Here is an 18,514-nt window from a genome sequence, read left to right as displayed (position 1 = left end):
TACCTGTGGGCATGGCAGAGAAGAAACTGCGCTGGCTGAACAACTGCATCCTGAGCATTTTCTCCCCTGAACTGTGACCTGTTACCGCTCCTAATAAACTCCATAACCGCAAACATCAGTTCTGTGTGACCCTCTATATTGCCAAGTATGATGCCATGCTCTAGGGACTGGTCCCACCTGATAATATATCCAAAGTACTAAGATGAAATGTCACCATTGTCACTTCTAAGGAACATTCTGGTTGTACTTCTTGCAAGACAATTCTTGTGCCAGTACATGGTATGTTTAATATTCGTCACCAGCACCATAATTGCAAGGTATCGATTTTTCAGTCTTCTTTATTCCAGCTTTTAAATGCATACGAGATGACTGAAATGTCATGGTTTGGGACAGGCACACCTTAATCCCCAACGTGACATCTTTGGTCTTCATGTTGTAGAGGTCTTGTGCAGAAGATGTGCCCGATACGATACATCATTTTCATTCCTTCCGTGGGTGTGCACTGTGGATCTAAGCAAAATCGAATCCTTGACAATTTCAATCTTGCCTCCATGTAGCATGACGCTGTCTAGTGGTTCGGTTGAGAGGATTGTGTTTCTTTTTTGTTGAGGCGGAGCCCATATTGAAGGCCGTGGTCTTAGGTGTTCATCAGAAAGGGCTGTGAGTCCTCTTGGCTTACAGCAAGGACGCTTGTGCTATCTACACATTGCAGGTTGTTAGTGAGTCTTTTTCCAATTCCAATGACACACTTTTCATGTAGTCCAGCTTCTCAGGTTATTTGATCAACATACAGATTAAAAATTATAGTGAAAGAATGCACCTTAATATATATCTTTCTTGATTTTTAATTTATCCCCTTTCAGTGTGCAAATTATTTGATCTATGCATAGGTTTCACATGGAAGCAAGCAGTGTTCTGAAATACCTATTTTTCACCATGTTATCCATAATTTATGATCCACAGAGTCAAATGCTTTGGCATAGAACCGAATAGTGTTCGGCTATCATGCCTGAACAATTTCATTACAGACTTCATGAAATACTAATCAAAATGAAGGTAAAGCCGGGGTAGAATTTCAAATTCTCATGGAGTCATGAAAGGAAGACGAATCCCTGAAACTACTCCCCTGAGATAGTTTTGAAATCTTAAACCAAAAATATCCCCTTCGGGCTTCTTAAAAGCCAAACAAGTTTACCTTCACTAGTGAAAAAAGATCTGCCCTGAGCATTACGCTCTTTTAATAACCACCCAGATGGGATTGGAGGATCCATGGTGGCGTAGCGGTTACACATTGGGCTGTGATCCGCATCGTCAGCAGTTCAAAACCACCAGCAGCTCTGAGGGAGAAAGACTGGGCTTTCTACTCCCATAAACAAACAATTATAGTCTCCGGAACTCACAAGTGAGTTTGGTATACAGGATCGAACTGAAAGCAGCAACAGAAATGTGACATAAGAACCGTAGAAGGTGGAAGAGTTGGTGGTTCCTGGGGGGCAAAGGTGAGAATGGTTCACAGCTTGATGCGCAGACTCACTGTCACTGAATTATACATGCAGGAACTGCTGAGCTGGCATATGCTTTGCTGTGGACATTCTCATCAACAAAATAAATAAAATGTAAACGTGCCAAAAAAAAGAGAGAATACAAAAATCCAAGCAAACTTGAAATAATCTTCTAATTAAGATACTTGGTTACTTATTCATTTATTCAGTGAATATCCATTGAGATAATAAGGATATAGCAGTGAAGAAAGCAAATGTTTGGTACTCATGGATTATATTCAAGAAGAAAATGCAGCCTTAAAGCAAGAGTAATCAGGGCAGGGGGGCAAAGGGCACAGACTGTCACTTCTGGAAGTATAAAATCTGATAAACAGAAGTTATGTATGAAAAAGATAATCAAGAGAAGGAAGTATCAAAGAAATAATAGAAAATTTCCCAGAGCTGAGGACGCATATTCGTAAAACTCAAAAGAGCTCACTTTCTATTTAGGCAAACTAGAAAGAAATCCACATACAACAATCACAATGAATTAAAGATTAAAAAATTTATCCCAGAGGTTTCTAAAAAGAAAGAACAGGTTTACAAAGAAAAATAATCAGACAGGCAATAAGAACTCTTATAAGAAATCTTGGATGCTGGTGCATACAGGAGCTGGAGGCACAGGGAATCCAGGGTGGATGATACCTTCAGGACCAGGGGTGTGAGGGGCGATACTGGGAGAGTAGAGGGTGAGGGGTTAGAAAGGGGGAACCAATTACAAGGATCTACATGTGACCTCCTCCCTGGGGGACGGACAACAGAAAAGAGGGTGAAGGGAGACGTCGGACAGGACAAGATATGACAAAATAATAATCTATAAATTATCAAGGGCTCATGAGGGAAGGGGGAGCAGGGAGGGAGGAAAAAAGAGGACCTGATGCAAAGGGCTTAAGTGGAAAGCAAATGCTTTGAAAATGATTAGGGCAAAGAATGTGCAGATGTGCTTTATACAACTGATGTATGTATATGTATGGATTGTGATAAGAGTTGTATGAGCCCCTAATAAAATGTTTAAAAAAGAAAAAAGAAATCTTGGATGATAGTTAACATAACAATGCCGCCTCCACCCCCACCCCAACCCCACAGGTTTTGAAGGAGATCATGAAGGTAAATAGATAAGACTACATCTCAAAAATGTGTGTCCCTCCCCACACTCCCAGCCCACAACCCTGGAAGGAGAAGACTTTCTTACACTGGCCTCTTGCTTCGCTCCTGGGACGGCTTTGGTAAATAGGATAGCAGCAGACAGTTGAGAGGGAGCAGATCAAAACAAGCTTGTGCACTGGGTGTGCCTTCGTGGCCTTCTCCCTCTGCTGTCAAGAGAACCTTCTCTGCTGGCTCACCAGTTAGTGGAGGACGAGGACTCTGTGGTGCAAACCTGGGTCTCCCTGCAGCTTGGAACCATGCTCAGCTGAGGTAGACGAAAAGAGAAGCCTAGCTGTCTATTTGCACATAACAAATACATGATTACCATTGTTTCTACTGAGAAGTCCTTTGTTTGGTTGGATGGTTCTTGACAGGACAGGTTGCAAAGATACATTGTGACAGAGTAAAAATAATGACAACTGGACCTACAAGAGGTCCAATTAAAATTGTGGGACCTGGAAGTGGAAAGGATGAACAAACAGATTTCTTTAAATAAAGGTTTGCATATATTTTACTTTTACTACCTGAAAAAATGTCATTTCAGTTTCTTTACATGCTTCTGTTGTTAAACTAAAAAGCCTGTGTCAGATTCAGGAACACCATGCTATTTCCAGAAGAAGGGGCCATGGATGCCTACCAAGTCCTGGTTCTGTGAGAATCACTCATTGGACATGGACACGCCAGTTCGTGCACAAAGAAGTCCACCGTGGAGGAACAGAAGCATTCCACCATCAAAGGCAAAGCTTGACTGTGCCTTCTTCTAGAACTCACGAAAGTGGATAAGTGAAGGCTGGATGAGGGGGGCTCTGAATGGGACTTAGCAGTTCAAACCCACCGCAGCTCCGCGGGAGAAAGATGAGGTTATCTGCTCCCACAAAGACTTACAGCCTCGGAAACCCTACATAGGGCTGCTAAGAGTCAAAGTCACTTGATGACAGTGGGTCATGCTTCTGGTCGGGGTCTGTATCTAGACTGGTGTGGGACTCACATCTAAGTCAGGCCTCGAAGACACTCTCTAGATTGTTCTCTGCTTTTTCAGACTCAAGGCTGCCAAACAGATATCCCTTTTGTTTTCTTTTCTGATCTCTTTTTTCAAGTTCATTAAAGTGAAATTTACTCATTGTGAAATGTACCCCTTGAGTCACAGCTCAATGAATTTTCTAAAAATGTTTGCTGTCGGGTAGGTGCTGCTACAAAGGGATTGGATCATCTCCTTCCAGCCTCTAAAGACCTTTGAGAGCTTTTTATTTCTGAGTGATTTCCCATGCAGCCACCTGAAGTGGGAACTAATATGGTCCCATTCCTAAGGTTCCAGGGCAGTAAAACACTCCATAATTAGATCAGCTAGCCAAAAGCTTCAAAGCTTAAAAGCAACCCATTATTATAACCCACAGTTCAGTATTTCAGTATATTTCAGTATAGGGGGTACCCTTAATCAAAAGGATCATGGTTCAATGCTGCAGGTAAAGAAGGCAAATATAAGGAATCTTACTGCCAGGCATATCCAGACTAGAGAAACAGATTTTAAAAATATGTACTCAAATCACCACCACCACAATACCAACCACCTTTAAATAAGCATGCATGGTACAGCAGGCACTGTGACTAGACTCTGTTTCTATATGTTTATGGCTTTCTGGAACTTAGTGGAGTCAGACTTCGGTCTGCCTGGCTCTTTCTACTGCTCCTAGGAAAGAAAGCATACTAAGAAACATGAAAGAGGCTTAGAAGGATGTGGTTTAGGAGATTTGAAGATGGAGAAATCATTCCGCAACTACAAGTAATTAAGGCAATTTGAAAAGCTTTCTAAGTCAGTGAGAGTCTTCCTCTTCACGGATGGCGTGCCCACAAGCTCACCTGCTTTGCTTGTTGGCGCAGATCGTCTCCGACAGACTGGGGCGCGATCATTTTCCACTCTGCTGCGATGCTCCTGAACACATCAGCTCCGGTGTTTAAGACGTGAATGAGCCGGTGATCACGCGACAAATGAGCCAAGATCCTCAGTTCAAGTTGTGAGTAATCAGCAGCCAGCATTACACCACCTGAAAGAGAAATAACGTTAGAAAAGCTGACACAAAGGTATAGCCAAGTCCCATAAGGAAACTAAACTCAATAAAATGTCATTTTAAAAAAGAGTGAATTTATGTAATTAGGACAGACATAGTTTGAAATGCACATGTTTTTGCCTCCAAACCAAATCAATACTTCTAAAAATGATCAACTAGAATTATTAATGTGGAATATGAAAATGAAGTGGTTTTTTTGGTACCCAGTTCAACTACTGGAAAACACTAATGTCTGGAACACCTTGGGTGCTCTAATCTACTTTCATGACTGTAACTTTTATGAAATCTAAATACATACCAACTACATCTAATGAAAATCGAGTCTAAACTGAGATGTCCTTGTAAAATAGACCCCCCATTTAAAAGACTAAGTGTGAAAAAGTAAAATAACTCATTAACCACCTCATATTAACTGTATGTTTAAGTTATAATAGAATTACAATTAGTTTAAACTTTGTATCCTATTTTAATGTGGATGGAAGATAGAAATGACTTTTCACCAGACCAGAAAAACTCTTATCTCCGTCTCTAAAGGTACCTATGTGTCTAGCTTTTGACTTTGGGCCAAAGTGAGGGCGATGGGATTTATGATAGTTGTTTAAGACTTAAAACTCCCTTGGTAATCCTCAGGTTCCCTTTCTTTACTAATGGTCTGCAGTTGACCTAACCAATGAATGTAGCAGGACCAGTAAAAGTTCTGCTGGGAGCTTTGGCTTATTTTGAGTGCTCCTGAAGCCTGGGTTTCCTTCTCACACAAGAGAAAAAGCATGGCACTCCTGTGTGAATCAAGATCCCTATCTCAGACCAAAAATGCTAGCCTGCATTTTCTTTACGGCTCCATATTCTTCTCTGTACATAAGCCTTGCATTAGCATGTTCTGTGGAATCTGGTGAGATCTTTCAAACATTCAAACTACAAAAATCTTTACAATGTGGCTACTACAAGCTTTTAAATGGTCAGCATGCCTCACTGTATTTCTGTAGAACAGCACTGCTTTAATAAACCTCTAACGCACATGCTGCTGTGCTGATACATCAAAGGAAAAACCTAGGATCGTGGGGCCTCTGTTCATTATCTAGAAGCACTGGGCTCTAGAGACTCTCTTGGATAACTCTAATAGAATTTTGTTTGCTGATGACTCCTTCTATAAAAGCAAAACCGAAATGTGCTCAACAGGTTACGCTATCAGAGATCTGAATCCGCCCTTGCCGGAGAAGTCTCACACAGCATTTTAATCCAACCAGATAGTTAATTGCACCCGCCTTGACCTGCCAGAGGGCAAATGATTAAAGAGCAAATATGCACAGTAGAGATGATTTGGAATAGTGGGCCTCAACCTTCCTAATGCCGTGACCCTTTCATACAGTTCCTCATGTTGTGGTGACCCCCCCACCATAAAATTATTTTCATTGCTACTTCATAACTGTCATTTTGCTACTGTTATGAATTGGGCGACCCTGTGAAAGGGCCATTCAACCCCCACAGGTTGAGAACCACAGATTTGGAAGTCAAATGATTTCAAAACATGTTGAAGGCCGAAAAAGGCTTACAACAATACTGAGGCGCTATTAGGCAGAATGAAGGTAGTTTGGGGGCTACCCCATGCAGGAGCAGGAGAAAAGAAGGCAGATCAAAGCAGAGTCAGAAAATGAGGCAAAACGAAGAAAATCAGGCTAATACTGGTGCCCTCAAAGGTCAGGAGGGCAGAGAATTGAGATAAGAGTGACAAATACTACAGAACAAACATGGAATGGGGTCAGAGAAAGTGCCGGGGATTCTGTGTAAAGATTTACATTGACCTGGGAAAACCTGGTTTCAGCAGACTGCTGTCGCTGAGCAGACGACACAGACGTTTGCAGATAACAATGACAATATTCACTGAGACTGCTATAAACATGGCCACACGGAGGGTCCATGGCCTGCTTCCGAGTCTTACTCATCATCTAGGCTTTATCAGTTCTTTGAAAACCATTTGCACAGCACAGAAGAACTCATAGAGTACAGCGCCTTACCTGGGAGAGGCACAAACGCATGCCGCATGCTAACAGAAAATGGCATTCTTCGATCCGAGGCTCGCTCCTCCATCTGTGCCCGGTGCCCAAGCTTCAGGCTATGGCTCTTTCTATTCCTGCCTCTGTACGCAAACAACATCATCAGCTGGACATAGAACAGACTCAATTATCTTTCAAGAGGTCTGATTTCCAATAAAGCCAATATTTCTATCTAAGAAACTCAGAAACAACTTTATTATTCAACTCACTTTAGAACAGAACAGTGATATTAGGCCTATTTTAGCAAATGTTGAATTAAACATTCAATAAGATATTTCTATAATAGTTTGTCCCAAAACTATTTCTGAGAGAATTCACTGACATTTCATTTCATTCAACAAATCTCTTTGGTCATGTCAACTGTGAATCATCTGTTTTCCCTGCCTCTTGTGTGTGTGAATGGAGAAGCTCTTCCCTTTAGAATGTCATTTAAATATGCATGGAATTCTGGTTGATATAATTAGCGACCAGATTTTTCAGTCTCTCACCATCAACTATAGACTCAATCTGAAATGTATGTCTGGAAGAGAGCATTAAAATTATTTCATTATCTTGCCCAATGGGTTATTTTTGGATCATTCAAACTGGCAAAGGTTTATCAGAATATACAGAAAAGAAGTTGACTCTACCTTCCTACAGGAAGTAGGCCCTTGCCTAAGGCTTGGGAAGGTGGGCTTTCCTCAACCAGCATTGGCATTTTGATTTCAAAATCTTTGGGTACATTCTGAATATTGGGATCTGTGAACGTTATTCTTCCTAAAACCAAGCAGAATAAAGAGCTCATTAAAATTAGAAAATCAAAAGACAAACATTTATTTTCACAATAATTTCATTTCGTAATTCTCCTTCAAGTGCATACTCTATCATTACTTGTCGCTGTTAATTGTCATTGATTTGATTCTGACTCCTGGCAACCCCCTGACTTCAAAGTAGAACTGCTTCATGGAGCTTTCAAGGCCGTGGAACTTTGGAAGCAGACCACCAGGCCAGGTCTTTCTCGGTGGGTCCAAACACCAACCTTTCAGCTAGTACTTGAATGCTTAGCCATTTGGGAGCCCCCAGGACTCCTCTACTACTGATAAACTAATAACAGAAATTGATAATTAAATGAAATGTTTTTCAACATTTTGATGTGACTTAAGATGACAAAATAGGACCAATCACAAGTACACAAACATGAATAAGCTACCCATGTTTTACATTAATGTTTTACATTAACCTAGCTCAAGAGAAAATAATATTATGATTCGGATTTGATAAACTGAACTATTCCAAGGTTATAAAGAAGAGCACCAGATGCTAGTACTATAAAATGCATTAACAATTATATTAATCACCACTGCAATATAAGGCTAATAAAATGGATCCTGGAGCAATTACCAAGAAAGACTCTAAAAGCTGAGGCTGCACAAGACAGAAAAGGCTCTGGGGAAGGATACTTGGCTGATGAGAACAAGGGGAGGAGGGAATGAGCTAGTGCTGGAATGAGATACAGCGCTTGGAAATCACTTTCAAGACAGGACTTAGCCTGCTTCTTCATCATCATTATTAGCGCTCATCAAGAGCATCGATGAAGCACTGACATAGTTGGAAACCATGTTGGTAAATTGATGCGTTTTCTAGTAAGCAATGATTTGTTGTAATGGTGATAGTCTTTGTTTCTTCGTTTCCTCTTTTTTTAAAAGATTTTTTATATTCACTTATTGGTTGTCTTTTTTAGAAACACATAAGTATTATTCCAAAAAAGTTTAACAGTTTGGAACTGCGATTTTCATGATACATAGTGAGTTACAGTGACACTAAAATCCCGTCTCGTGATTCATTCCCTATAGAGCAGTGTTTCTAACAGCTACTGTATGAGAGTCAGTCCGAAGGCATGACTATACGGGGCTCTGGTGGCACAGTGATAAAGCACTCAGCTGCTAAACAAAAGGTTGGGACTGAAAACCCGGAGTCATTTCACAGATGAAAGAGGTGGCAGTCTGCTCTCATGACGATAATGGCTTAGCAAACACAGTGGGGCAGATCTACTGTCATATAGGGTCACTATGAGTTTAGATTGACTTCACAGTACACAACAACAGAGAAAGAACACCTTTTCCCTCACCAGAGTACCTTACACCTAACCAAGGAGGCTCTGAGACACCCAAAAGGCTCTGAGTGCTCTTTCCTGCTTAAGATACTCATTTATTTAGATGCTCCCAAGACTCAAGTAAATATTTAATTGCTGTATATTATCTCAAACTGTCTCAGTTATTCCAGTTACTCTATGCAATACTTGAAGGTAATGTTTCTTACTAAAATCCATCTCCAAATCAAGGTAGTATGGAGATAAAAAATTTCTTAAAAATTATTCATATCTAAGAATCTTCATCCAACCATTGTCTGGCAGATTGTTGCACTTTGTTGGCTTGTGTGTTGCTGTGATGCAGGCGGCTATGTCTCCGGTATTTTAAATACCAGCTGGTAGCCTGGAAAACCTATGGACAGCTTCAAAATATAATCAGTTACTGAAAACCTCATGAATAGAAGCAGAATATTGTCAGACATAGTACAAGAAGATGAGCCCCTCAGATCAGAAGGCACTCAAAATGTGACTGAGAAAGAGCTGCCATCTCAAAGTAGAGTCAGCCATAAACACCCAGATGGAGTAGAGTCTGCTGGATTAACGCCTTTAGGAAACTTCATCTGCTGACGGGGCATGACTCAAAATAAGCAGATACAGCTGCAAACACAAATTATAATTGTAACTTGGAAGTACAAAGTATGAGTCTATGAAATTGGAAGTTGACAAAAAATAAAATGGAATACATGAAGATCAATACCCTAGGGCAGCGGTTCTCAACGGGTCATGACCCCTTTGGGAGTCAAACGACCCTTTCACAGGAGTCAACTGATTCATAACAGTAGCATAATGACAGTGATGAAGTAGCAACGAAAATAATGTTATGGTTGGGGGGAGGTGGGTCACCACCACATGAGGAACTGTATTAAGGGTTGCGGCGCTAGGAAAGTTGAGAACCACTGCCCTAGGAGGTAGTGAGCCTGAAAACACTAGTATTGGCCACTGTGAAACAGATAACCAATGACTTCCTCTGCTGGAATGACACAGTTAACAGGAATGGTGTTGCAATCCAGGGGAATGGCATACAATCATCATCCAAGTAGACATTTCAAGATCTAGCTTGAAGTACAATGTTGTCTGTGATAGGATAATGTCTATGTGGATAAAAGAAAATTTAATCACTACAACTCATATTTAAATGTATGCACTAAACATTAAAGCTAGTGATGCAGAAATTTAAAAATTCTACCAACGTATTCATTCTAAAAGTCATCAAGTGCTATCAAGATGCATTGACAAAATTATTGGAAAGAACCCAAAAGTTGAAACAAAGGGGAAGGAATCATAGCTGTTAAAGATGGTCTTGGTGATAGAAAAGAAACTGGAGTTTGCATGATAGAATTTTGCAAGGCCAGTGACTTGTTCATAGCAAATGCCTTTTGTCAACAACACAAAGGGTGGCTGTACACGTGAACTCCTCCAAATGTAATCCACAGAAATCAAACTGGCTACATACGTGGGGATAGACGATGGAGAAGTTCAATATCAGCAGCAAAACTCAGGCCATGGACCAATCGTGAAACAAACCATCAAATGATCATATGTAAGTTCATATGTAAGCTGAATAAAATGAAGTTAATGAGAGCCAAAAAAATGCCAAATTTCAAGAACATATCAAAAATAGATTTGAAACATTAAATACTAACGACAAAAGACCTGATGAGCTGTGAGATGGCATCAAGAATATCACACATGAAGAACTGAAAAGGTTATTAAAAAGACAAAGAAAGATAAAAATCAAAGTGGATGTCAGAAGAGACTCTGAAACTAGCAACTAATCATAGAGTAGTTAGGGCAAATGGAAGTAGAGTGATGAAGTTGAAGAACTGCACAGAAAGTTCTAAAGGGCAGCTTGAGAAGGCAAAGTAAAGTATTTTGATGAAATGTGCAGATCTAGAGCTGGAAAACCAAAACAGGAAGAACATTCTCAGCATATCTTAAACGGAAAAACCTCAAGAAAAGAATGCAATCCTTGAGTTGCAATATTGAGTCAATGAACAAAATATTGACTAGTGTCATCAAAAGAGGACATTAAGAATTACCACAGAGTTAGTTGACATTCAACTATTTCTTGTTTTGTGTGTGTGTGATCAAAGTGGGTTTTTATAAAGGATAGAAGTTTCAGGTTTTACAGAGAGCGAGGGCGAGGCGAGGCGAGGTGAGATGAGATCAAGAGCGAGAGCAAGAGCGAGGCGAGACGAGAGCAAGAGCGAGAGTGAGAACTACATTCAACTATTTCAAGAGACATCGTAGAAGCAAGAAGCAGTGGAACTAAAGGAAGAAGTTCAAGCTTCACTGAAAGAATTAGCCAAAAACCAGGCCCCATGAATTGATGCAATGCCATCTGAAGTGTTTCAACAAGATAATGACGCACTGGAAGCACTCACTGGCCTAAGGCAAGAAATTTGGAAGACAGCTACCTGGTCAACTGACTGGAAGACATACATAGTTGTACCCAAATCAAACAGAATGTACAGATTATAAAGCAATATCATTGATATTACACGCAAGTAAGATTTTGCTGACAATCATCCAAAAATGGTTGCAGCAGTACATTGTCAGAGAGCTACCAGATGTTCAAGCTGGATTCATAAGAGGAAGTAAAACATGGGATATCATTGCCGATGAATCTGGGTTGAATGCTTAAAATTTCAGAAAGATGTTTACTTATGTTTCATTGACTTTGCTAAGGCAGTCAACTGTGTGGATTAAAACAAATACGGAGAGCCCTAAGAACAAAAATTCCAGAGCACTTACTTGTGCTCATGCAGAACCTGTACTTGAGTCAAGTGACAGTTGTGCTAACCAAACAAGGGAATACTGACTGGATTAAAATCAGGAAAGTTTTATGTCAAAGTATCCCTCTCGCCATCCGTATTCAATCTACATCATGAGCAAGTAATCAGAGAAGACGGATTATATGAAGAAGTATTCGGCATCAGAATTAGAGGAAGGCTTATTAACACCTGCAATATGCAGATGACACAACCGAGCTTGCTAAAAGCGAAGAAGACCCGAAGCACTTGCTGAGGCAGATCAAGGATTACCAGCCTGCAGTAAAGATTACAACTCAATGTAAAGAAACTAAAATCCTCACAGCTGTCCCTGTGAGTAACATCATGATCAATGGAGAAAAGATGGACGTTGTCAAGGATTTCTTCTTGCTTGAATCCACAATCAATGTTCATGGGAGTGGTAGTCAAGAGATGAAACGGGGCATGGCATTAGGTAAATTTACTACACAAGGCTTCTTTCTCATGTCCTTTGGCTATATTGTCAGGAGAAAGCAGTCCCTGGAGAAGGACATCACGCTCAATGAAGTAGAGGAACAGCGAAAGGAAGGACAGACAAAGTGGCTATAAAATGGGCTTAACCATAAGAACAATTGTGAGGCTTGCCCAGGACTGGGAGGTGCTTCATTCTGCTGTGCATACGATCGCTAGTCAGAACTGACCCAATGGCACCTAACAATAACAGGACTTTCATTACCTGTAGCTGTGTGAGATTGTGATACCGGATAAATTCTCTCCATCCCAAGAAAAGAATTCAGACGCTTTGCCCTCTGCAGGGGAAAGACCACTTTGGTGATAGCATTGCTGATTCTTCTCCACTCTAAGATCAAGCCTGGTAAAGGATGCAGGGCCTTTAATTTATTTAAAACATCCTGAAATATATCAAAGTAAAATTAGATTCTTTTTAAAACTCCACAGTAACCTGGTTTAAACAAAGTATGTGATAAATCCTGCACCTATTTCTCAAAATTACTGTTTGGGATTTATTGGGAATCACCAAAATGATAAGGAAATTACAAGTGTAATTTATAAAATACAAATATGCTAATTCTGAAGAACAGCAATTTAGATCAACTTTACAGGAAAAAATCAATAAAATGTCAACTTAGCAAAGTTATTTTCTCCCCACTCCTCACCCAGGAGGTTCTCATCACTACTCTTTCCCCGTGCATCTTCCTCCTCCACTCCGCACAGGATAGCAACTTTCCCAGGGTTTCGGGTTTGTTTTTTTTTCCCTTCTTATCCTAATACTCTGATGGTGTCTGTGCCAAGGAAAGCAAGAGCTATTCATTTTAAAATGTCAAATTTTTCATGCTAGAAACATTCAAAGAACAACTAACGAACAGAAATGTGTGAAGTTAACAGCTCGTGAGATAAAACAAATGCATGTCCTGCTGCATATGTAAAACATGGAAACTTCCCAAGGGCAGGCAAGTCACAGCGAGGGCACCAGTCCAAAATCACCAGAATGACAACCCCTCCTGGGTGCTGTGGCCCATGTTCCACCCTTACTCCACATTCAGGAAACAGATGGAAATCAGCCCTTAACCTGTTTTCTCCTACATTTTCCTTGAATGTAATAAGCACCTCTCCTGTGAAATTAGATCAGATTTTTAAAGCAAAGCCATGAGAAGCTTACTAGTGTGCTCCGAACTGAAAGATTTACTTGTATGGGATACTGCATTTCTTTCCATTTTGAATACTTCCGCATCTTTGTTCAAGTTCACATAACTTTACTAGACGTTCAATAGTGATTGGCAAAGATTAAATAATGTCTACAGGTATGAATTTATGAATCTTTATCCTGTGATAATAATAGAGAGGACCCAATTGCTAACTAGAGTCTAATCCAAATTTTCTGTTGGATTGTTTACACAGTTTTCTAGGCTACTGAACCCAAACTGTTTGTTTTTATTTGGAAAGATTCATATAATGAGAGACTGGCTATGGATTCTGATTTCATCAGCATTCGTGCAATCGAAATGCTAAAGGCTGCAGGGATTCTGCCCTGCGACAGTACCTTACTAGTGCTGAACTGTCTTCCCAGCTTTGGGGTGCGCCCGTTGTCAGGCCCTCTTCTAGTCGAACCCAGAGTTTTCTTGCTGCCCTGGTTTTTTCTCCCTCCATTGGGTGGCAACTTCAATTCCAAAAATAAAACCTGTAAGAAATGCATCCTTTTCTTAAGTCAGCCACCATATCACACTAAGAAAATACTTTAAAAGTTGAGAAAGTAATCTCTATAGTTCAACGGGGGTTAGAGAAATGTCTCTTTCAGTTAATTGAGAATTACTATAATTAATAAATGATGCCAGTGAGAATTTCTATGTCAGGTAAGCAATCCAAACTCTTACTTAGGCAATATCAGATTAACAGTAATACCGGGATTTTTTTACATCCTTTTTAGGGGGGCTTGTACAACTCTTATCACAATCCATCCATCCATCCATCGTGTCAAGCACAATTGTACATTTGTTGCCATCATCATTGTCCAAACATTTGTTTTCTACTTGAGCCCTGAGTATCAGCTCCTCATTTTCCCCTCCTTCCCTTCCCATCCTCCCTCCCTCATGGACCCTTGATAATTTATAAATTATTATTATTTTGTCATGTCTTACACTGTCCGACATCTCCCTTCACCTACTTTTCTATTGTCCATCCCCCAGGGAGGAGGTGACATATAGATCCTTGTAATGGGTTCCCCCTTTCCACCCCACCTTCTCTCCATCCTCCCGGCATCGCCACTCTCACCACTGGTCCTGGTTCATCTGTCCTGGATTCCCTGTGTTTCCAGTCCCTATCTGTACCAGTGTACATCCTCTGATCTAGCCAGATTTGTAAGGTAGAATTGGGATCATGATAACAGGGGAGGACGAAGCACTTAAGAACTAGAGGAAAGTTGTATGTTTCATCGTTGCTACCCTGCGCCCTGACTGGCTCATCTCCTCCTCACAACCCTTCTGTAAGGACATGTCCAATTGCCTACAGATGAGTGTTGAGTTCTCAATCTGCACTCCCCCTCATTCACAATGACATGATAGTTTTGTTCTTTGATGCCTGATAACTGATCCCTTCAACACCTCATGACCACACAGGCTGGTGTGCTTCTTCCATGTGGGCTTTGTTGCTTCTGAGCTAGATGGCCGCTTTTTTTACCTTCAAGCCTTTTAGACCCCAGACACTATCTCTTTTGATAGCCGGGCATATCAACTTTCTTCACCACATTTGTTTATGCACCCATTTGTCTTCAGCGATCTTAACACCAGGCTTTTAATATAAGAAAGAGCATAGGACTATATATTCCATGATGGGCAACCAGTTAGTAAGCTATTGTCAATGAGATTTGGGTGGCTCTGAATATTGTAAACCAAAACCAAACTCATTGCCATCAATGTCGACTCATAGTGACCCTACAGTCCAGGGTAGAACTGTCCTTGCAGGTTCTAAGAATGTAACGCCATGAGAATACAAAGTCTCATTTTTTTTCCCCAAAAAGTAGCTGGTAGTTTTGAACTGCTGACCTTGCAGTTAGCAGCCCAATGCAAAACCACTATGTAACTAGTGCTCCTGAGGATTGTAAGTTCTACTGAAAACAAACAACAACAAAAAAACCACCCTTGAAGTGAAAACCAAAATGGCCATTCAATTAAGTCCCACAGCAGGTGGGCAGCATGAGCATCTCGGAAGCCTGCAGGGCGTACATTACATGATCACAAAATCAGAAAGCACTATAGTATAGAAGGGGTTAAAAAGGTCATTCTAGTCCCACCACCACTGGGACGAACTGCGGGAGTCCCTGGGAACCAAACGTTCGAAGGGCAACACAGGATATGCACAGGGCGGGTACCCGAGCTGCGGGGCAGAAGAAGATCCAGTGTAACTCATCAGTTCAAATTAAAGAGGTTATCATTTAGGAAATTCAGGGCATGATCTACTCTATTCATCCATGCATATACCATGAATGCACTTTAGCGAACCCTGAGTTATTTTCTCAGAAATAATTCTAGAAATTCAAAACATTTGTAGAGATATGACTTTCTCAACATGTGCCCAGTTCAGAGTCAAATTAAATCATGAAAGATCAAATAGTAAATGTGAAAAATGATTAGATTCGCTTAAATATCATTTCCACTTTAATATGAAAACTTGAAACACCAACCTAACACTAAAGACTTTATTCTAGCCTGATTTCGGTCTAAGCTAATGGTTTCTATGAGTTATCTGATATCTGAATGTGTTACCTGATATCTGAATCAAAAAAGGCACCAATCTCTGCCTTTGCCCCAGAAGTACTTGTGCTGAAACCCAGACAATCTAGGTATTTTTATAAGTAATTGTTCCTAAGTCCCTAAGCAATTGTTCATGCAATCAGGTAGATAGGGGCCCAAGAACTACTGGACTAAAAAATTCATAATATAAGCCAGGAAAAATAGCAAACAAAAATCCTACTACTTTAGAAGAAACACATTTTCTCATGTACTCTTTAGCTTAACAATGCATAGCTTTTAAGGATGTATACCATTTACTGGCTATTTTTGATGAGTTGGGCACTCTCTTAAGTGTTCTAAATTGATTTTATCATTTATTCCATACAGCAGCCCTATGAGGGAATTCTGTGACTGTCCACATTGTAGAGATGACAAAACTGAGACCTGGAGAGCTGATACTCATGGAGCTCAACAGCAGCGAGAGGACGTAGGCCTCACCTCCACAGCAGACAACCTTTACTAAGATACTGCATGACTGAATCACATCAGAGACACTGGACCTTCCAGGCCACTTAGTGGAAGCATCCACGCTGGGAGTGTAGCACCTCTAGCACAACCTAGCCTTCCTCTGTAGGGGGAGAGGCGAGGATAAGACACCAAAGTTTGATAATAAAAACAAAATTCCTACATGGTGCTAAAAATCTTAATTAAATTTAAAAACACTCCTTTTCTCGGGTAATCTTAGATATATGTATTTTTTTCTATTCCTAAGAAAGAGTACTGAAGTAGAGAAAGAATATCGGTTCATTACGTTCTTTAATGTATGAACAGCTGCACTGTTATATAACTACCATAAAGAACTGCTCATTCAACAAATGTTTGGTCCAGGCAAATCTCCTCATGTAATTTGCATTCTAAGATCCGTTTGCTTTTTTCTACTTTCTCTTTTTTCATGCACAAAGGAGCAACTTGTAAAGTAGATGCTTGGATACTCTATTCACAAAGAATTCTGAATCTTGAACAGTTTATTTTCCTAATCTTAGGTTTTAGCCAATATACATATATGCCTAATTTTTTAACTTTTAAAAATGACTCTTTTAAATGATACAACCTCAGCAATGTCATCAGAACTGGTGAAGGAAAAACTGTGGCCAACAACTTGATAGGCCTGCGTCTCGATTGCATCCAGTTTGGCTTGCATTATGTGTTTCTGAGTTTCACATTCTGCAGCACTGAAGCCAATTCCGTTCAGTTCTAGCAAGGCCAAACAGTACTGCGAAGGCATTTCCACTTTATAGAACACATCTGGAAGAAGAAAAGGAAAGCTAAGACATTAATTCATCAACCAGGTGAGTAGAACAGCAGTATTAACTAAACATAAATAGAACTGGCTATTAACATCCCAGGATTGCTACCCAAGCAGCAGGATCTCATCTCCTGAGTAGCATTCGCAAAGCTACAATGAAAAGAGAAAAGGGCAGGCCACGTTCGCACTGAACTCCTACTCTTGTTTATACAGAGAGTGGAGGAGCTGACGAGCTCGTGAGCAGTTTAATGTACAAGTTACCATTGTGCGACAGTGTTTCTGCTTCTACCCTTCGCAGATGAAGGATCACCAAACTTTGATAGACGAACTACAAAAAGATTAGTACTCCAAAATTAATTCCATGATTCCTGCCTCCAGGGTGCAGGAATGCCTGCATAAGGTTCCATAATCTCTGATGCTCTGCTAGAATAATGATAATATTCTTGAATAAAAAATCAGATCTCTTTTTTCTACTGACATTTCTCAGCTGAGTAAACAGGCTACTTCAGTTTTACTAGGATGTTCATTGAACTATGAATCACAAAGATCATCTATAAAAAGAGTGGCGTTAAGAAGCAGTTTCTGCATCCCACATGTCCCTTTTGAATACTGCTTGTTATATGAAATATTTTCAGAAAACCAGAAGCAAAGTTGAATTCTTAATTTCATTTTCAGTGGAAATCCCAAACTTATATAACTTATTGGAACTAAAAGGGAAGTATATATCAGACTTAACATCCCTTAAAAGGTTTTGTTATGCTCAAAAGGCTCAGAGCACACCCCCTCAATCACAACAGGATGATTTTTTTGTTGTTGTTTCGGGATCTTTGATGCAGAGTGGAGACCCACAGCCCATCTGTAGGCAACTGGACATCCCCTTACAGAAGGGTTGTGGGGAGGAGACAAGCCAGTCAGGGTGCAGTATAACACTGCTAAAACATACGACTTTCTGAGAGAAAACTATCCACATGCCTGGCCAATGGTCAGAGAGAGGCTGAATCCATGTGGGGACTCTGCAAATGGATTTTGGGCTTTCACAATCATACATACCCTTCAGTAAACTAGGTGCTCACAGTTTAAGCTCTAATTCATTAAGTATGCGCTAATACAACTCCTGCCTTTGATCACGGATTTTAGTAACAATCCTTGAATCACACAGGCTGGTGTGTGCCTTCCATGGACTTATTTGACCTCTCTTAGATGGTTGTTTGCTTCAATACAAGCCTTTAGGACTCCAGACATTATTCTTTCTGCTATTCGGGCACCATCTGATTTCTGCACA

At 40.4% G+C, this 18,514-nt stretch overlaps 1 protein-coding gene across 2 annotated transcripts in view; it reads right to left on the bottom strand.

Moving 5' to 3' along the window:
- The window catches only part of POLQ (DNA polymerase theta), a 118,200-nt gene that overhangs the window by 20,049 nt on the left and 79,637 nt on the right, over window positions 1-18,514 (bottom strand). For both annotated transcript variants that reach the window (XM_075556349.1, XM_075556350.1), the window contains 6 exons: window positions 17,038-17,231; window positions 13,742-13,879; window positions 12,419-12,593; window positions 7,434-7,560; window positions 6,766-6,887; window positions 4,545-4,729 (listed from right to left, as the gene is read on the bottom strand). In XM_075556349.1, coding sequence (XP_075412464.1) covers window positions 4,545-4,729; window positions 6,766-6,887; window positions 7,434-7,560; window positions 12,419-12,593; window positions 13,742-13,879; window positions 17,038-17,231 — 941 coding nt within the window. The remainder of the gene's footprint in view (window positions 1-4,544; window positions 4,730-6,765; window positions 6,888-7,433; window positions 7,561-12,418; window positions 12,594-13,741; window positions 13,880-17,037; window positions 17,232-18,514) is intronic.

Source organism: Tenrec ecaudatus, chromosome 8 (genome assembly GCF_050624435.1).
Source record: "Tenrec ecaudatus isolate mTenEca1 chromosome 8, mTenEca1.hap1, whole genome shotgun sequence".
Classification (NCBI taxonomy): Eukaryota; Metazoa; Chordata; class Mammalia; order Afrosoricida; family Tenrecidae; genus Tenrec; species Tenrec ecaudatus.
Note: the sequence above shows the minus strand (reverse complement) of the source record. Positions and strands in the feature narration are given on the sequence as shown.